The following is a 21,045-nucleotide window of genomic DNA, read 5'->3' as shown; positions in this document are numbered from 1 at the left end:
TCTTTCAACGTGCATTATTGTCCTGTTTACAAAAGAAAAAAATTGTTTCTTGGGGAGGGGGGAGGGGACAGGGGTGGGGCAGCCAAAGATCCGGCACTAACCTGCACAGCTAGCAGAAGTGGGATAGCACTAGCCTGGACAGCTAGCAGAAGTGGGATAGCACTAGCCTGGACAGGTAGTAGAAGTGGGATAGCACTAGCCTGGACAGCTAGCAGAAGTGGAATGGCACTAGCCTGGACAGCAAGCAGAAGTGGAATGGCACTAGCCTGGACAGCAAGCAGAAGTGGGATGGCACTAGCCTGAACAGCTAACAGAAGCGTGAAGGCTCTAATCTGGACATTAAGGAGAAGTGGAATGGCACTAGCCTGGACAGCTAGCAGAACTCTGTTGGCACTACGAGTATTGATAATTTTTTTCCTGTTCGGTACTTTATCGTACTGCACTGAACGAATTTTGCTATCGAGTGATCATGAATCATGCGATATATCTGTCAGGGCGATATATCCGTCTTCAAGGTGTGGCATGTAAGATTTTGCAACGGTTTCAGACGACCACACCTTATGCGGTCTTCAAGGCTGTGGCATGTAAGACATTTGCAACGGTTTCAGACGACCACACTAGCTTTCGGTTAGAGAAAGGCTCTGGGTTCGATTCCCGGGAAGGGCAAATTTGTAACATTTGAACTTCTTTGAAATATCGTTGAGATAAATACGAAAGTTAAAATTGAGTGTGTTCGTTGGCGAAAGACGTGGACCTCTTGAATTTAGTGGGAAATAAAACAAGACAACTCGCAAGGGGCACTCACAGAGAAAGACGAACACCGAGTATTCCCAGCCGCTCGGCTTCTCCGGGGTGATGTGCAGGGCCAGGCACACCCCGGACCGGCCGTAGAAGTTCCTGGAACAAAGCACGCGCCCGACTTGGAGCCTCGGTGTCACGACGTAGTGCGCCGGCGTGGTGCTTTTCCTCAACGGTATAGCAGGCGCGGCGGTACCTGAAGTACTCGATGCCGAGGAGGGGCAGGCCGGATAGCAGCGCCGCCACCAGCCAGCCGCCGGCCATCAGCAGCCGCGTCTTGGCCATCTCCAGCCTCTGCACGCGGAACGGGAAGATGATGACGAGGAACCGGTCCAGCGTGATCACTGCAACCGAGACCACGGACCGTGCCGGACTGTGGGTGGTCCGTCCAGACCCCCCAATCATTCTGTGGGCCCCGTTGACAGAAGTAATGATTGCCCCCCCCCCCCCCACCAATTTATTTTTCTAACAGAGATTAAAAAAAATATTATTTTTTTCCTTTATGTATATTTTTTTTTTTTTAACATTTTCACAATTATTTTTAAAACTCATTAAAACTAGTTTCAAGTTAGTGTTTCGATTGTCAACGTAAATTGATTTGGAATAATGGCAAATAAATGAGTGTTAACATGGTGTCACGTCAATAAATATTGGTGGTGGTTTTGTTAGTCGCAGTTGTAGATTCAGACACGTTCTGTACCTGCGCACAACATATTCCGAATAATATTACTCTGGTGTAATATTCCATCGCTAACTAAATTTAGGCCTTACCGTTTAATTGTTTTCTATGATTTGTTTAAAATTGTCTACTTTTTTGTTTTAAGTTTTTTTTCCTTTCCTTCGTCCCGTGGGCCCCTGTTGCCATAGCAACGGTAGCACCGGCCATGTGGGGGCCCCTGGATCCGTCCGTCCGTCCGTCACCAAGCCGAGCCGAGCCGTCACATTTCTCCACTTGGACGCTGCCAACTAACAATCAAGGCTCAAATGTCCGATAATTTTCTTTTTATTTTAAAGGTTCACCGGCCTGGCGATTATGAATGATTAAACAAAGTCTAAAAATCTTTATTGCAATATATTTTAGAGTTACTGTGCATTATATTAATTTTGTGTCTCGGACAATTTTTTGTTTTGTTTCAAACATCAAACTTGAAACGTGTTCATAAGGTTAGTTAAAAACACAATACGGAAGCATATGATAAAATAAACAAAATATATATTGTTTTAAAATAGAGACAATAAATGTCTTTCAGACATTTTTTAATACTATAATTTAATCGATCTGTCCGTCGAAAGTTAAAAGCTTGGCAAGGTTTCGACGGAAGGGCGGGTGACATTTAACAGGGCCATGTGATTGGCCGCATGACACGTGACCGATGGGCGGAAGATGAGAGGATGGAGGCGACGGGGCATTGTTATTCCAGCTTTGTGTGCATTTTAATGGGCTTTTACTCTCTTTCCAGCGCACGGCATCTGCCATTAGCGCTGTCCTTGTCTCAGTGAACTATGTTTGCCAGATGCACTACACAGGGTACAGAAGTTTTGGCACAACAAATTTCAATCAAAAAATTTAAAAAAATGTACAAATATATGTTTATTTCTTAAAGGGAAATTTGGGAATGATAACTTTGGGAATGCATTTTTTGTTGTATTTTATCAAGACAATCGTCTAATAATATTCAGTTTTATTATTATTTTAAAGGAAACGTAACGTTGTTTCAACCGTTTTTGCCACAATTTTTTATATAATTTATTTGTAATATTTCTATATCTACATATTTGACCAAAGTGCATTATTTATGGAATTTAACTAGTTATATTTTTCTTTAATATTTATCTCGCTTAATGCTAACGAGGATAAGCAAGATATATAAATCCACCATGATTCCCTGTATGTTTTATAATGAGAACCAGAAACATCTGAAAAAGCATTGTTGCACGCTAAAACGTGGTCAAATAAATCAGACTTGCACATCTATGGAGTTGTGGCGGGGCCCAGAAGAAGACGTAGAGAACCGTAGGCGTGAAGACGGACAGACATGCGAGCGTGAAGTCAGACAGAAATACAAGCGTTAGACAGATGGAATGTAAGCGTTAAAAACAAATGGAATGTGAGCGTGAAGACGGACAATCACGTGAGCGTGAAGTCAGATAGACATACAAGCGTTAAGACAGACGGAATGTGAGCGTGAAGACGGACAGTCACGTGAGCGTGAAGACGGACAAACACGTGAGCGTGATGACGGAAAGTCACGTGAGCATGAAGATGGACAGACATGTGAGTGTGAAGATGGACAGACATGCAAGCGTGAAGACGGACATACAAGCGTGAAGACGGACAGACACGTGAGCGTGAAGACGTAAAGAGCCGTATGCGTGAATACGGACGGAATGTGAGCGTGAATATGGACAGTCACGTGAGCGTGAAGACGGACAAACATGTGAGCGTGATGACGGAAAGTCACGTGAGCATGAAGATGGACAGACATGTGAGTGTGAAGATGGACAGACATGCAAGCGTGAAGACGGACATACAAGCGTGAAGACGGACAGACACGTGAGCGTGAAGACGTAAAGAGCCGTATGCGTGAATACGGACGGAATGTGAGCGTGAATACGGACAGTCACGTGAGCGTGAAGATGGACAAACATGGAGCGTGATGACGGACAGACACGTGAGCGTGAAGACGGACAGACCTGTGAGCGCGAAGACGGACAGACCTGTGAGCGTGAAGACGGACAGCTCGCTGGAGAAGGTGGAGATGAAGCCGGCCAGCTGGCACAGCTCGCTGCTCCTCCAGCTGGAGTCGTGGATGAAGTAGACGCCGCGGTAGCACGTGTCCACCACGGCGATGATGAGCAGGTAGGAGCCCATGAACAGGTCGCCCACCGCCAGGTTCATGATCAGGAATGAGTGCACCTGAAAGCAGCAGTCACCGAGGACTGACTTTCAAACACTTGTTAGTCATCGGACTCTTGTAACCACTTGTTTATTTAGACTTGTTAGAAGTATTAGTGGGTTTTGATGGCATCTGGATGGACTCCACAATTTTTTGCAGGTTCAGAAAAATTTATTCTCTTCATTGGCTGCTGTATTGTGAGACTTTTTAACTGGGTAGCCGTTGAATCGAAATTACAATTGTAGATGGTCTCTCATCAGCCCAAAGTCCTCCAGGTAAAATAAGAAAATGCATAACTATTTAAATTTCAACCCATCGTGAAATTATTTCGGTCCATAACCATGGGAAGATATCAGGAAATCCCGCAGTGTCAACGATTCTTAAGCTAGACTTGGCGCCGATGTGTTCACTCAAGCTGTAATCATTCCATTGGCCTTTTTCCTCGTGAAAAGCCGTTGTACTCTTGAGTGAGTTAAGCGTAGTTTGACCATCCGAAATATTTTAGTTAGTTTTTGGTAGGGAAAAGTAATTTTCGGGAAAATATTTCGAAACTAGCTGTCTGTTAAAACACTGTAGCATCGCCTGTGTTTCGTGATTGGCGGAGTTTAAAAATTCTTTGTGGAATCAAACGTGTCTCTAATGCATTGGCCATATTAGACTTTGCCTTCTCCTGCGGACGGCCGCTAATTATTATAAGGAAGAAGTTGCTGGTATGAACATACCTTATTGAATACTAATGAGCATTTCGTTTTTTGTTGAGAAAATTGCCTGAAACTAGTTAGAGGATTAGAGTTAATTTAAGAACGACGGCGAAATGTGACACATTTGCATAAATCAGAAAAATCTACAAACACTTAAATTTTAATTTTACTCTAAATTGACCTGCACTGCTAGGAAAATTCACCATAAATTTTCAAAGAACGCTGGTTACAAATAATCTACGTAAGCTTACAAGTGTGGAGATTACTTACTTTGAACACGAACTAACAGTAAAAATCTTAGTACAGTAAAAAAACATTAAAAATCGTTTTGAGTCTATTACGAAGTACTCTTTGTTTATTTGAGGTTCAGTCTTCGTTAAAAAGTTCGTAAATTTACTGTGATTTCAAACAATGTGAGTGATTTTGGGGTATCTCTCTGTCCATAGGTTTCAAAAGATCAGAAGCAAATAAAAAATGAATTTAAAGAAAAAAAAGGATAAACAATGGGAAAATAAGAGTATCTTAAAATTGTGTCTGTAACCAAAGAATGAACAACTACGATTTGATCGCGTACAGGCTGGTGGAGATTTCCATTGTTCTCAGAAATAATGCGAATATTGTAAGCCTCTAAGAATCTCATTCCAGTTATACCATCTCCATCTTGGGCTTTCGTGCATTCCCAAATAACTCTCGGAAAGTGCTGTGACGGTTCTTTTTACACGCTACCCAGAAAATTCCGTGAATTCATTTGTTGTCGTGATAAAATTCAGAGAAAAATTTTAATCCGACCAAATGAATTTATGTTAGCTGATTAGTTACTGTGAAACATCTTGCTTTATTTTAACTTAGTGGTCAGACGTTTTTTGATAAAACGTCCGCTGCTAGATGGGCCCTAAATTAACCACAGTCACATAAGCGTGTGCTGAAATAATTTCTGTACGATCGGTAAAGCAACCAAGGTTATAAATTTTGGAAGTGTACCTTGTGACCTAAAAAATTCGCAATTTTTAATGTTACAGACAGTTGTAACTCGCGAAAGATTTTCAATGCCAAAGATTTAAAAAAAAAAAAAACATTTTAACACCATCGTTCTGTTCTAGTTGTTATAACACATAGATTTGCAACATTTGAACAGGGTGAGTCTGAATTCAAGCAACAAACTTCGGGAGCAGGTTTATCACGTCCAAATTAAGTTGATAACATAAATAAAACTATGGTATAAAGGGCTCCCAAGGTTATTACATGGCTTTTAAATTGGAGCTAAAAAAACATTTGCATTGTAAAAAAATATAGAATGTATTTAAGATGGAAAACTGTGCGTTTGGATTTTTTTTCCATTGATTGAAGTTATTCTACCACTGCGAATTATGTCCCAGTCGCAAAATTATTTCATTTAAATAATAGAGGTAACCACGTTACTTTCCACCTATTTTTATGACGGGTTACTCCCCCAATACTTCAGGCTTATCCTGTATTCATATTGCATTTTCTCTCAAGGGGCCCGCCTCGTCAGGGGTGTATCTGTGTTAGTGAGGCGGGATGATAGGCGCGGCGCTCGCTGGTGCTTCTAGCGCGGTGTAGCCTGTAACCGCAAAGCTGTAAACTGGCGAGCAGTCTTTAACTGTTAAGTTTGAGCGGTGACCGTAACATTATATGGCATATAAATGAAGGCGAAGGTTTAATGCAAGAAGTATGTAGTGACCGAGACTGGGACAATGTTATTCTTATCGGACTACGAGTGTGGTGGTGGCTTGCAAATCGTCAGGATCCGGCCGTGTTTGAGCGTATATGACGCTGGATGCATAAGATCAGGACCTCGTCAATAATCTTCGGATACTTTTACATTTTTTTTTTCCATCCGAAATCCTGCACAGTGGTTTTCAGTTGTGCTAGTGTCGCCTGCTAGGCGCACTACTGTCATGGTAGTCTTATTGTTATATTTTTTTTCCCGTGTTGGCTACTTATACTGTAAAAATTGTTATATATTAGCTATTATGATGGTTTAATAAAATATTTAAAGAAGTTAAATATATTTCGGAGGTTGGCAGAATCAAACCCACGACCCTCAGACTACCGACTCAGTGTTTTGACCACTCGGCTAATGGGTCGAGCTATGTAAGCTCATATTATAAGTGTGTACTAGAATAATTTCAAACTGTGATAGCTCGGTTCTCTGAATTAGAAAATATACTCCTTTGACAGCACGGCCATCCAGTTATTTACCAGACCGAGAATTAAATAAGGTATATAAAAAATAACACACATATACTGACTTGAATTTTATTTAATTTGAAGGAATAATGGCATCACCTGCTAGAGAGCGTGGTCTCCATATTTATTTTTCAATACTTGCTACCGGTAGCGCTAGTTAACATACATTACCTGCTAGAGAGTGCTGCTACCGCCATCTTGTTTTCAGTTATCGATACCAGGAGCGCCAGTATCACGTAGTACATATATGCCATTTTATAGATAGCGCTGCAGTCATATTAGTTTAATTTTTACCTGCTAGAGTGCCAATCACCAGACCGTCTTGTCATTCGCCATCTTGTCGACCATCTTCGACGCCATCTTGAAATTCTGTAATTATTAACCTAGAAATTCGGGAAATTTTTTAAAATTCATCAGAAAAAGGCATTTATTAAAATAATGATTGATTTGATTGATTTTAGTCCTATGTTAGATCCTTGCTTGATGCAAAATATGTATAATTTCAGGTGAAAATTAGTAATTTAATTAAAAGTACCATAAAAGTGACAGTTTCGAGAAATAAAGCAACAATAATTAAAATAAAATAAATATTACATAAATTTCAAGTAGTATAGGAATGTATGTCCGTAAACAGGATTCAGGATGTGGTGCCTGTGGTGCCGACCGCCATCTTGGATTGTGACGTCACGGCGGCCATTTTTGACTCAAAATTCCTCAAAATTCCTCAAAAATGACTCAAAATGACTCAAAATTTCCCGTTTTCGAGGGAAAAATTCCCGTTTCGAAGGAAAATTTCCCGTTTTATTCCGTAAAAATCCCAGAGGCTAGAAATGTCCTGATAGAGGCTTAAGCATCCTTAACTCAAGCCTCAGTTAAGCCTCTATCAGGATGTGACCTTGACCTTTGACCTTGACCTTGACCCCGACGGCCATTTTGGATCCGCCATCTTGGATGACGTAATTTTGTTTTCTCGATCATTCCGGCCTTGTGTTTTCCGCCATTTCGGATGATGTCGTCACCGTTGCATTTTCCGTTACGCCCGCCATCTTGAAAATCCGCAATTTTTATGTTAGAAAATCGGGAAAAATTTTAAAAATCATTAAAAAAATTAACTAATCGAATTATTAAAAAAATCTTAAAAACCACTGTTGGAGTTATTGTTACGGTCGCCATCTTGGATTATATAAATGTTGCATATTTCATTACACCCGCCATCTTGGTTAAGTACCATGTCATTCTTACACATTACGTTACGACCGCCATATTGGATCCTATTAATGTTGCAATTATCGTTATGGTCGCCATCTTGAAATTTAGACGCATTCTTGGAAATCCGTAATTTTTATGTTAGAAAATCGGAAAAAAATCCAAAATTCATCAAAAAATTAACTTAATATAATTATGATTGATTATATCGATTCCCGTCCTTGGTTCGAAACCGGTGAGGTCAAAAATTAAAAAAAAAACATCAGATCCTTCCTCCACAGAAGCCACCTACAGACTGACCTACCATCACCAATAACAAGGTATTTACTATCAGCTGGTATGACGTCATGTCCGCCATCTTGAAATCACCCGCTGGAGGCAGCCATCTTGTTTTCGTTTGCTAGAGTGTACTAGCGACATGTTAGTATAATTTTCTCTTCTCCATACCTTTAACCTCGACTGCTGGAATTAAACTTTGACCTTGACCTTGAACTTTGACCTTGACCTTGAACTTTGACCTTGACCTTGAACTTTGACCTTGACCTTGAAATTAGACCTTGACCTTGAAATTTGCCCTTGACCTTGAAATTTGACCTTAATGAACATCATGGATCCGACATTGTATGTACAGTTCATGCTACCAGGAGCTACCACATGCTAGTGGTCATTGCTACCATCATGTTTTCGTCTGCTGGAGGACACCATATTGTGTACTCGTCTTACCATCATGCTAGTTTTATTCTATCCTGCTACAGTGCAGTAATAATTTATTACTACTGAGGTTCCCGCCATCTTGAAATTTGACCGCCATCTTGAAATCATGTAATTATTTAACTAGAAATGCGGGAAAAATTCCAAAAGATTCCGAAAAAATCAATTATTAATTTACAAATTGATTCGATGGATTCCTGTCCACGTTTAGATTCTTGACCAGTGGCAGTTGTAACTAATTATTAAATAAATTTTAAATTCTGTTTTCCATTACCTTTCGAGGAGTTTATTAATCATTCACTCTACGAAAAACAATTCAAGTCAATATACCTGACCAACGAATTAATACAGTGCCGATTAGCCTATAATGAAAGTCTAATTTTTCAATAATCTGAATAACATATAAGCCGTTCATGTGCAAAGCCACACATACAGGCCAATTGTCTTCAGACCATGAGACCGAGTCATGTCATTATCAGACGTATAGGCTAGTCATTTCAGGACCGCATGACCTTAGTCGTTAGCTAATTATATTCAATTAATCCATCGTGACATTTTTATACATTCTAAAGGACCAAGTAACCTTGAAAAATTATTTAGTAACACCAAGAGGTTTTAAACTAGTACATATTCAATCACAACATTTTGTACTACGCGCAATCATCAAAAAGGAAGCACCAACATCGAAAAGACAGCACCGCCAACAAAAAGACAGATCATTTGGAAGCACCGACAACGTAAAGGCAGCACCGCCAACGAAAAGGCAGCACATTTGGAAGCACCGCCATCGAAAAGGCAGCACATTTGGAAGCACCGACAACGAAAAGGCAGCAACGCCAAAAAAAAGGCAGCACATTTGGAAGCACCGACAACGAAAAGGCAGCACCGCCAAAGAAAAGGCAGCACACTTGGAAGTACCTTCAAAAAAGGAAAAACAATAGGAAGCACCGACTACGAAAAGGCAGCACATTTATCATTGACTCCAATATTCATTGGCTCCATGAATTCGCTGGCTCCAATATTCATGGGCTACAATATCAATTGGCTCCAATTGCTCCAAATGCTCCAATATTCATTGACTCCAATATTCATCGGTTCCAATATTCATCGGTTCCAATATTCATCGGCTCCAATATTCATCGGCTCCAATATTCATCGGCTCCAATATTCATCGGCTCCAATATTCATCGGCTCCAATATTCATCGGCTCCAATATTCATCGGCTCCAATATTCATCGGCTCCAATATTCATCGGCTCCAATATTCATCGGCTCCAATATTCATCAGATCCAATATTCATCGGATCCAATATTCATCGGCTCCAATATTCATCGGCTCCAATATTCATCGACTCCAATATTCATCGGCTCCAATATTCATCGGCTCCAATATTCATGGGCTCAAATATCAATTGGCTCCAATATCAATTGGCTCCAATTGCTCCAAATGCTTAAATATTCATTGGCTCCATTAATTTGCTCGCTCCAATATTCATTGGCTCCAATATTCATCGGCTCCAATATTCATCGGCTCCAATATTCATCGGCTCCAATATTCATCGGCTCCAATATTCATCGGCTCCAATATTCATCGGCTCCAATATTCATCGGCTCCAATATTCATCGGCTCCAATATTCATCGGCTCCAATATTCATCGGCTCCAATATTCATCGGCTCCAATATTCATCGGCTCCAATATTCATCGGCTCCAATATTCATCGTCTCCAATATTCATCGTCTCCAATATTCATCGGCTCCAATAATCATCGGCTCCAATATTCATCGGCTCCAATATTCATCGGCTCCAATATTCATGGGCTCCAATATTCATCGGCTCCAATATTCATCGGCTCCAATATTCATGGGCTCCAATATTCATGGGCTCCAATATTCATGGGCTCCAATATTAATCGGCTTCAATATTCATCGGCTCCACTATTCATCGACTCCAATATTCATCGACTCCAATATTCATCGACTCCAATATTCATCGACTCCAATATTCATCGACTCCAATATTCATCGACTTCAATATTCATCGGCTCCAATATTCATGGGCTCCAATATCAATTGGCTCTAATTGCTCCAAATGCTTCAATATTCATTGGCTCCAATATCATTGGCCCCATTAATTTGCTCGCTCCAATATTCATTGGCTTCTATATTCATGGGCTCCAATATTCATGGGCTCCAATATTCATTGGCTCCAATATTCATTGGCTCCAATATTCATTGGCTCCAATATTCATTGGCTCCAATATTCATTGGCTCCAATATTCATTGGCTCCAATATTCATTGGCTCCAATATTCATTGGCTCCAATATTCATTGGCTCCAATATTCATTGGCTCCAATATTCATTGGCTCCAATATTCATTGGCTCCAATATTCATTGGCTCCAATATTCATTGGCTCCAATATTCATTGGCTCCAATATTCATTGGTTCCAATATTCATTGGCTACAATATTCATTGGCTACAATATTCATTGTATCCAATATTCTTTGGCTACAATATTCATCGGCTCCAATATTCATTGGCTCCAATATTCATCGGCTCAAATATTTATCGGCTCTAATATTCATCGGCTCCAATATTCATCGGCTCCAATATTCATGGGCTACAATATCAATTGGCTCCAATATTCATTGGCTCCATTAATTCGCTCGCTCCAATATTCATTGGCTCCAATATTCATTGGCTCCAATTGCTCCAAATGCTCCAACAGGCTCCAAAAGGCTCCACCAGTCTTTTGACTCCAACAGTCTTTTTGCTCCTATATTCATTGTCTCCATTATTAATTGACTCCAATATTCATTGGCTCCAATATTCATTGGATACAATATTCATTGTCTCCATCAGTCATTGTCACCAACAGTCTTTTGGTTCCAAAAGTCTTTTGACTCCAAATATATTTGGCTAGAATTCTTCGAGTCTAAGAGACTATGAGGCCACATGGCTACGAGTCTAAAATGATCTAGCTGGTTACAAGTTATACATGGCTCGTGAGGCTACAGAGCTACGAAGCCTCTAGAAAACGAGTTTACGTGACTGCGTGGATACAGGAATACAAGTCTACATGACTACTTAACTACGAAGCTACGAAGCTACTCGTCTACAAGGCTCTAATTGTCACATCTGTCTTCGACGGAATTTTCTCTTTTGCTCCAACTGCACCATCAGCATTATTTTATAAGATTATAAGGCTACTTGCTTACGTAGCTTCAAGTGTACGAGGCTCTCATGACTACGAGACTACGACTCATGAGGTTACGAGACTATGCTATTGCAAGTCTTCAAGGTTACGTGATCGCGAGGCTATAGGACTACGAAGCTTCCAGAACGCATGGTTACGAGACTGCATGTCTAATTGGCCGCGCGGATACGAAACTTCATGTCTCTAACTGTCTACAATAGCACTATTCAGTGGTGAGAGTTAATTTATCTCATGAAAAATATCCTGTTTAAAGTAGTGTCGATTATTGTCATCAGATGACATCACGTGTTGCTTGCAGGTAAATAATATTTATTTCTTTTATGCGGGATGCGGGATGCTCACTATCGATCGCAATAGAACGATGGCTTCGCTATACTCTATGGAAAAGGAATTTTGTTCTTCCAGTCAGTGTTTCACAGATTTCTCAAAGCATATTATTAATTTGACTGAGTAATGATATTTTTTTAAATTCCACCTGATAAAAATATTGCAATTTTTGATTTAGTAGCAGAAAGTAACGAATTAAATGTAACTACAAATAAAATGTCATGTCTCATTAGACAAAAAAAAAAATCCATGCAGAGAGCGGTTTCTCAGAAAAGTCAGAAGCACTTGAAGAAACCACAGGAATTATCGCAAAAACACGGGAAAAATTATCAAAATATTGACGAGAATAATCAGGAGCACACAGAGAAAACCATCATAATATTGGCAAGAATTATCAGGACCTCACGGAGATAACCACCATAATATTAACCAGATTAATCAGAAGCACTCAGAGAAAACCGCCAAACGTTTTCTTTGTTATCATAAAATAAAAAAATAAAAAATTTAAAAATAAAATAAATTAAAAATTTAAAACAAAAAAAAAATACAAAAAATACATAAATAGATTCTGCTAGCTTGTAAACTTATCATTGTTGAGCAAAGATAGAGTTCTAGTACAAGCCAGAATTTTATGTATTTTTTGAAAAATTTTTTTGTTTTAAATTTTAAATTTATTTTATTTTAAAAATTTTTATTTTTTTATTTTATGATAACAAAGAAAACGTGTGGCGGTTTTCTCTGAGTGCTTCTGATTAATCTGGTTAATATTATGGTGGTTATCTCCGTGAGGTCCTGATAATTTTTGCCAATATTATGATGGTTTTCTCTGTGTGCTCCTGATTATTCTTGTCAATATTTTGATAATTTTTCCCGTGTTTTTGCGATAATTCCTGTGGTTTCTTCAAGTGCTTCTGACTATTCTGAGAAACCGCTCTCTGCATGGATTTTTTGTTTTGTCTAATGAGACATGACATTTTATTTGTAGTTACATTTAATTCGTTACTTTCTGCTACTAAATCAAAACTTGCAATATTTTTATCAGGTGGAATTTAAAAAAAATATCATTACTCAGTCAAATTAATAATATGCTTTGAGAAATCTGTGAAACACTGACTGGAAGAACAAAATTCCTTTTCCATAGAGTCTAGCGAAGCCATCGTTCTATTGCGATTGATAGTGAGCATCCCGCATCCCGCATAAAAGAAATAAATATTATTTACCTGCAAGCAACACGTGATGTCATCTGATGACAATAATCGACACTACTTTAAACAGGATATTTTTCATGAGATAAATTAACTCTCACCACTGAATAGTGCTATTGTTGCCAGTTATAGACATGAAGTTTCGTAGCCGCGCGGCCAATTAGACATGCAGTCTCGTAACCATGCGTTCTGGAAGCTTCGTAGTCCTATAGCCTCGCGATCACGTAACCTTGAAGACTTGCAATCGCATAGTCTCGTAACCTCATGAGTCGTAGTCTCGTAGTCATGATGCATTGGAGCCTCGTACACTTGAAGCTACGTAAGCAAGTAGCCTTATAATCTTATAAAATAATGCTGATGGTGCAGTTGGAGCAAAAGGAAATTCCGTCGAAGACAGATGTGACAATTGGAGCCTTGTAGACGAGTAGCTTCGTAGCTTCGTAGTCAAGTAGTCATGTAGACTTATATTCCTGTATCCACGCAGTCACATAAACTCGTTTTCTAGAGGCTTCGTAGCTCTGTAGCCTCACGAGCCATGTATAACTTGTAACCAGCTAGATCATTTTAGACTCGTAGCCATGTGGCCTCATAGTCTCTTAGACTCGAAGAATTCTAGCCAAATATATTTGGAGTCAAAAGACTTTTGGAACCAAAAGACTGTTGGTGACAATGACTGATGGAGACAATGAATATTGTATCCAATGAATATTGGTGCCAACGAATATTGGAGTCAATTAATAATGGAGACAATGAATATAGGAGCAAAAAGACTGTTGGAGTCAAAAGACTGGTGGAGCCTTTTGGAGCCTGTTGGAGCATTTGGAGCAATTGGAGCCAATTTATATTGGAGCCAATGAATATTGGAGCCAATGAATATTGGAGCGAGCGAATTAATGGAGTCAATGAATATTGGAGCATTTGGAGCAATTGGAGCCAATTGATATTGTAGCCTATGAATATTGGAGCCGATGAATATTGGAGCCGATGAATATTGGAGCCGATGAATATTGGAGCCCATGAATATTTGAGCCAATGAATATTTGAGCCAATGAATATTGGAGCCGATTAATATTGGAGCCGATGAATATTGGAGCCGATGAATATTTGAGACAATGAATATTGTAGCCAATGAATATTGGAGCCAATGAATATTGGAGCCAATGAATATTCGAGCGAGCAAATTAATGGAGCCAATGAATATTGGAGCCAATGAATATTGAAGCATTTGGAGCAATTTGATCCAATTGATATTGGAGCCCATGAATATTGGAGCCAATGAATATTGGAGCCGATGAATATTGGAGTCGATGAATATTGGAGCCGATGAATATTGGAGCCGCAGAATATTGGAGCCAATGAATATTGGAGACAATGAATATTGGAGCCAATGAATATTGGAGCCAATGAATATTGGAGCCAATGAATATTGGAGCCAATGAATATTGTAGCCAATGAATATTGGAGCGAGCAAATTAATGGAGCCAATGAATATTGGAGCCAATGAATATTGAAGCATTTGGAGCAATTGGAGCCAATTGATATTGGAGCCTATGAATATTGGAGCCAATGAATATTGGAGTCGATGAATATTGGAGCCGATGAATATTGGAGTCGATGAATATTGGAGCCGATGAATATTGGAGCCGATGAATATTGGAGTCGATGAATATTGGAGCCGATGATAATTGGAGCCGATGAATATTGGAGCCGATGAATATTGGAGCCGATGAATATTGGAGCCGATGAATATTGGAGCCGATGAATATTGGAGCCGATGAATATTGGAGCCGATGAATATTGGAGCCGATGAATATTGGGGCCGATGAATATTGGAGCCTATGAATATTGAAGCAAATGAATATTGGAGCCGATGAATATTGGAGCCAATGAATATTGGAGCCAATGAATATTGGAGCTAATGAATATTGGAGCCTATGAATATTGAGATGATGAATATTGGAACCAATGAATATTGGAGTCAATGAATATTGGAGCATTTGGAGCAATTGGAGCCAATTGATATTGGAGCCCATGAATATTGGAGCGAGGGAATTCATGGAGCCAATGAATATTGGAGTCAATGATAAATGTGCTGCATTTTCGTAGTCGGTGGTTCCTATTGTTTTTCCTTTTTTGAAGGTATTTTCAAGTGTGCTGCTTTTTCTTTGGTGGTGCTGCCTTTTCGTTGTCGGTGCTTCCAAATGTGCTGCCTTTTCGTTGTCGGTGCTTCCAAATGTGCTGCCTTTTCGATGGCGGTGCTTCCAAATGTGCTGCCTTTTCGTTGGCGGTGCTGCCTTTACGTTGTCGGTGCTTCCAAATGATCTGTCTTTTTGTTGGCGGTGCTGTCTTTTCGATGTTGGTGCTTCCTTTTTGATGATTGCGCGTAGTACAAAATGTTGTGATTGAATATGTACTAGTTTAAAACCTCTTGGTGTTACTAAATAATTTTTCAAGGTTACTTGGTCCTTTAGAATGTATAAAAATGTCACGATGGATTAATTGAATATAATTAGCTAACGAATAAGGTCATGCGGTCCTGAAATGACTAGCCTATACGTCTGATAATGACATGACTCGGTCTCATGGTCTGAAGACAATTGGCCTGTATGTGTGGCTTTGTACATGAACGGCTTATATGTTATTCAGATTATTGAAAAATTAGACTTTCATTATAGGCTAATGGGCACTGTATTAATTCGTTGGTCAGGTATATTGACTTGAGTTGTTTTTCGTAGAGTGAATGATTAATAAACTCCTCGAAAGGTAATGGAAAACAGAATTTAAAATTTATTTAATAATTAGTTACAACTGCCACTGGTCAAGAATCTAAACGTGGACAGGAATCCATCGAATCAATTTGTAAATTAATAATTGATTTTTTCAGTATCTTTTGGAATTTTTCCCGCATTTCTAACTAAATAATTACATGATTTCAAGATGGCGGTCAAATTTCAAGATGGCGGGCACCTCAGTAGTAATAAATTATTACTGCACTGTAGCAGGATAGAATAAAACTAGCATAATGGTAAGACGAGTACACAATATGGTGTCCTCCAGCAGACGAAAACATGATGGTAGCAATGACCACTAGCATGTGGTAGCTCCTGTTAGCATGAACTGTACATACAATGTCGGGTCTATGATGTTCATCAAGGTCAAATTTCAAGGTCAAGGTCAAATTTCAAGGTCATGGTCAAATTTCAAGGTCAAGGTCAAAGTTCAAGGTCAAGGTCAAAGTTCAAGGTCAAGGTCAAAGTTCAAGGTCAAGGTCAAAGTTTAATTCCAGCAGTCGAGGTTAAAGGTATGGAGAAGAGAAAATTATACTAACATGTCACTTGCACACTCTAGCACACGAAAACAAGATGGCTGCCTCCAGCGGGTGATTTCAAGATGGCGGACATGACGTCATACCAGCTGATGGTAAATACCTTGTTATTGGTGATGGTAGGTCAGTCTGTAGGTGGCTTCTGTGGAGGAAGGATCTGATGTTTTTATTTTTTATTTTTGACCTCACCGGTTTCGAACCAAGGACGGGAATCGATATAATCAATCATAATTATATTAAGTTAATTTTTTGATGAATTTTGGATTTTTTTTCGATTTTCTAACATAAAAATTACGGATTTCCAAGAATGCGTCTAAATTTCAAGATGGCGACCATAACGATAATTGCAACATTAATAGGATCCAATATGGCGGTCGTAACGTAAAGTGTAAGAATGACACGGTACTCAACCAAGATGGCGGGTGTAACGAAATATTCAACATTTATATAATCCAAGATGGCAACCGTAACGATAACTGCAACAGGGGTATTTAAGATTTTTTTAATAATTCGATTAGTTAATTTTTTTAATGATTTTTAAAATTTTTCCCGATTTTCTAACATAAAAATTGCGGATTTTCAAGATGGCGGGCGTAACGGAAAATGCAACGGTGACGACATCATCCGAAATGGCGGAAAACACAAGGCCGGAATGATCGAGAAAACAAAATTACGTCATCCAAGATGGCGGATCCAAAATGGCCGTCGGGGTCAAGGTCAAGGTCAAAGGTCAAGGTCACATCCTGATAGAGGCTTAACTGAGGCTTGAGTTAAGGATGCTTAAGCCTCTATCAGGACATTTCTAGCCTCTGGGATTTTTACGGAATAAAACGGGATATTTTTTCTTAAAACGGGAATTTTTGAGTCATTTTGAGTTATTTTTGAGGAATTTTGAGGAATTATGAGTCAAAAATGGCCGCCGTGACGTCACAATCCAAGATGGCGGTCGGCACCACAGGCACCACATCCTGAATCCTGTTTCCGGACATACATTCCTATACTACTATTTCACAAGAACAAACAATGAAATTACCAGCGTTTATCGATTTATACAGTCTTATTAGAAGGCGAAGTGAGTCCTTTGCATGCCTTGACATGTGTTTTCAGGCCAGTTATATATGACATGACATTCGATTAACCAGACATCACGTGCCACTGAAGTATAGTTTGACAACGTCCACTAGATATTGGACTATCACGCGTAGTAGACTTTTACCTATATGTAATTTATTATTTGCAATTAAAAATACATAAATATTCAATAAAGGTGTGTTTTGTTATACCCTTTGAATAAAGTTTATTAATACTTTTAATTGATTCATTGAACAGAGCGTTTTCAATCATACAAGAAAAGCTTTGAACATAAGAAATGTGCGTTTCCGAAGAATGTCATAATAACTTTAGGTAAATTAAATGTGATAAAACACACCATATACGGAGACTTTGCCTCCGATAAAAGAAGTAAAAATATTTCTAAACTTGCAAATACTATTGTGTGAAAAACTCAAAGTGTTTCTATTTTCAAGTCACTGCGTCCCGTATAACCTGCAACGTCCACTAGTAGCCCATTACCTGTAACACATCACCCTTCTGGAGCTACAAGGAAAAACAACTCCACTACTCGCATGTCTCTCTCCACTGTAATGGAGTTTTATGAGGGAACGTCGTGGCTGAAGAAACATGGCAGGTCAGCAGAACTTCCCTAAAAGCCATCTCGTGTTGAACACAATGCACTGTGATAATAGTACAACAGGTGAGAAGAAGGGCGTGAAAAGAAGTGAAATGCCTGACTGACATCTTGATACACAGGAAAAATAACCAGACGTGAAAGGTTTTTGAAGTTATATTTCTTTAGGCGCGTTTATTAAAATATAATGAGAGTGAATTTTTACGATGCGCGCACACCATGTAAATATATTTTCACAGGATGAATAAAAAGCAACAACCAAAAAAAAAGGGGGGGGGTTACTAATTAAACGCTTTAGAAGTTATACTTCTATTTGTTTTAAGAGACTGAACTACTTTCAAATTTATTGTAACAAAAACTAATTATATAAATACTCAGTTTTAAATTTTATATTTACATGTCTATAAAATTAATTATTTGTTCTAGTAAAATAATCGAGATGAATAATCTTGCAAAATCCAGCACAGTGGATGTTACATTTATACTATTATACATATAGTATGCAACAAATAATACATTTAATAATTTGCTCATCATATATCTGTTACAAATATGCAAATTGCAAATGCATAAAACATATATTACTATGCTGAGCATATTATTATATTAAATATGTAAGTATTCGTCTAAATGTTACATTTACTGAGCTGGATTTTGCAAGACTTCTGTTTTCTTTTTCTTCGTGTGCTCCTGATTGCACCTGATAATATTTTGTTGGATTTCTCCGTGTGCTTATGGCTATTCCTGGCAATAATTCTGCTAGTTTTCTCCGCGTACTCCTGTTTATTGCTGAGAGAACAATCGCTGCATGCCATTTTTTCGATATAAGATATGCAATTGTATTAACTGTTTCCTTCAATCGTTGAATTCCTGTTATCAAATTAAAAGTAATAATATTTGAATTAGGTGGAATTCTTACAAAATATTCTTTACTCAGTCGATTGCTATGTCATAAAGTAGCTGCGAAACATGATCAAACAAGACGATTTACCTTACCCTTGATGTCTAGCGAAGCCTTCATTCTGTTGCGAACGTGAGAGAGCATCCCTAATTCCACGTTCAAACTACGACTTCTTTTTAAAACGCAACGAATTATATGTATTATATGAGGTAAATTATGCTAGGTGGATTCAGATATTTATATTTTAAAGCTTAAGCACTCTTTGAGTCATTTCGTCTGGCGTCATCTGTTGAAAAGAACCGGAACTACTTGACTTGAATTTTTCAAAATGGAAAATAAACTCTCGCCGATGGATTATTAAAATTCCTATTTAAGTATTTGTTTCAATTTCAAACTCCCGGTATGCATCTGGTATTTATCACAAAAGCTAATATGGATACAAGTTCGACGCCTGCAACATTATTGAAAGGATACATGCGTAATTTCTGCAGCAAGGAATTAACATTGAGAAAAAAATGCCAATCCACATGAGAATACCAAATGTATTTTGGGGTCATTACCAAAAATAATTTATTTGCAGTCAGTGTCAGGAAACATTTACTCGAAGATATATCTTGAATAAGCATCGTAAGATCTCTACAGCCAAGCTGACTAATGATAACGAGGACGATTCTACAACACCAAGGCAATAGAATGAAGATAAAATATTATACGATTAAATTGATATCGAAGAACATGTAAATGCTGATGATAGCAATACTAACCCAGAGCTCACTAATAATTTGGAATTGAAAGCTAACGAAGAAAGTAGCATCTTTTTGGGAAATGGAATAAAGTTACGCAAACCTCTAATCGCCTCCGCTAAATTGAGAACAATTTAAGGGCGCCTGAAGCTGAAAAGATAGAAGACTGTGATGAAGCACCTAAATGAAGCTGACAAGATCGAGAATTGTGATGAAGTGCTGAGACAAAAAGGTTGAAAACGACACATTCAATTAAATTATTCTGTTCAAGCTTAAGTATGATTTTACAAACTTGAAGTTTAGTATTAAAAAAGAATATTTCAGAGATGTTAAAAATATTAATAATAAACATATGTGGAAGATGAAAGCAAAATCATAGTTTGAAATAAACGCAATGGGAAGATCCTCACATATTGGTCGACAGGATAAGACTTCTACTTGCTTCACAAAATTCTTAAAATGTATCCATCACCAAAGAAACATGGACTATACTTCGTGAACTGAGAAATGCGGGCTACATACAATAATAACTTGTATAACCTTTATTAAGCGGTTGAAAATTAACTAGATGGAGCCACATGCAGCCACGTAGAGCCAAATGCAATCAGGAGGAGCCAAATGCTGACGGAGGCATTGTAGCCAGAAGGAGTTAAATGCAGATGGAGGAATTGTAGCCAGATGGAGCCAAATGCAGGTGGAATCATTATAGCAAGGTGGAGCCAAGTGCAGTGGAGGCATTGTAGCCAGGCGGAGCAAAATGCAGGTAAAAGCATTGTGGCCATGTAGGGCCAAATGCAGGCGGAGTCAAACGTAGATAAACAATATAGTCCAAAGTAGCTTAGAGCAGGTGGAGGCATTGTAGCCAGGTAGAGTCTAATACAGGTGGAGGCATTGCAGGCAGGTGTAACCAAGTGCAGATGGAGCCAAATGCATATGAAGTCAAATACAGATGGAGACAAATGCATATGGAGCAAAATGCAGATGGAGGCAATGCAGCCAGATGGAGCTGGATCCTATTGTATCCTGTGATTGTACCCTACCAATTGTATCTTACTGATGGGATCGTATCCTACCTATTCGAATGTTCGTTCGAATGTGTGTCCCTTTCTTTGGTTG

At 38.8% G+C, this 21,045-nt stretch overlaps 1 protein-coding gene across 1 annotated transcript in view; it reads right to left on the bottom strand.

Moving 5' to 3' along the window:
• LOC134541804 (G-protein coupled receptor GRL101-like) overlaps nt 1-21,045 on the bottom strand; it is a 192,567-nt gene that overhangs the window by 16,049 nt on the left and 155,473 nt on the right. Inside the window, exons 21-23 of the mRNA XM_063385496.1 lie at nt 3,517-3,715; nt 995-1,142; nt 806-897 (exon numbers count right to left, since the gene is read on the bottom strand). Of these exons, the coding sequence (XP_063241566.1) occupies nt 806-897; nt 995-1,142; nt 3,517-3,715 (439 nt within the window). The remainder of the gene's footprint in view (nt 1-805; nt 898-994; nt 1,143-3,516; nt 3,716-21,045) is intronic.

Source organism: Bacillus rossius, assembly GCF_032445375.1.
Source record: "Bacillus rossius redtenbacheri isolate Brsri chromosome 4 unlocalized genomic scaffold, Brsri_v3 Brsri_v3_scf4_2, whole genome shotgun sequence".
NCBI lineage: Eukaryota > Metazoa > Arthropoda > Insecta > Phasmatodea > Bacillidae > Bacillus > Bacillus rossius.
Note: the sequence above shows the minus strand (reverse complement) of the source record. Positions and strands in the feature narration are given on the sequence as shown.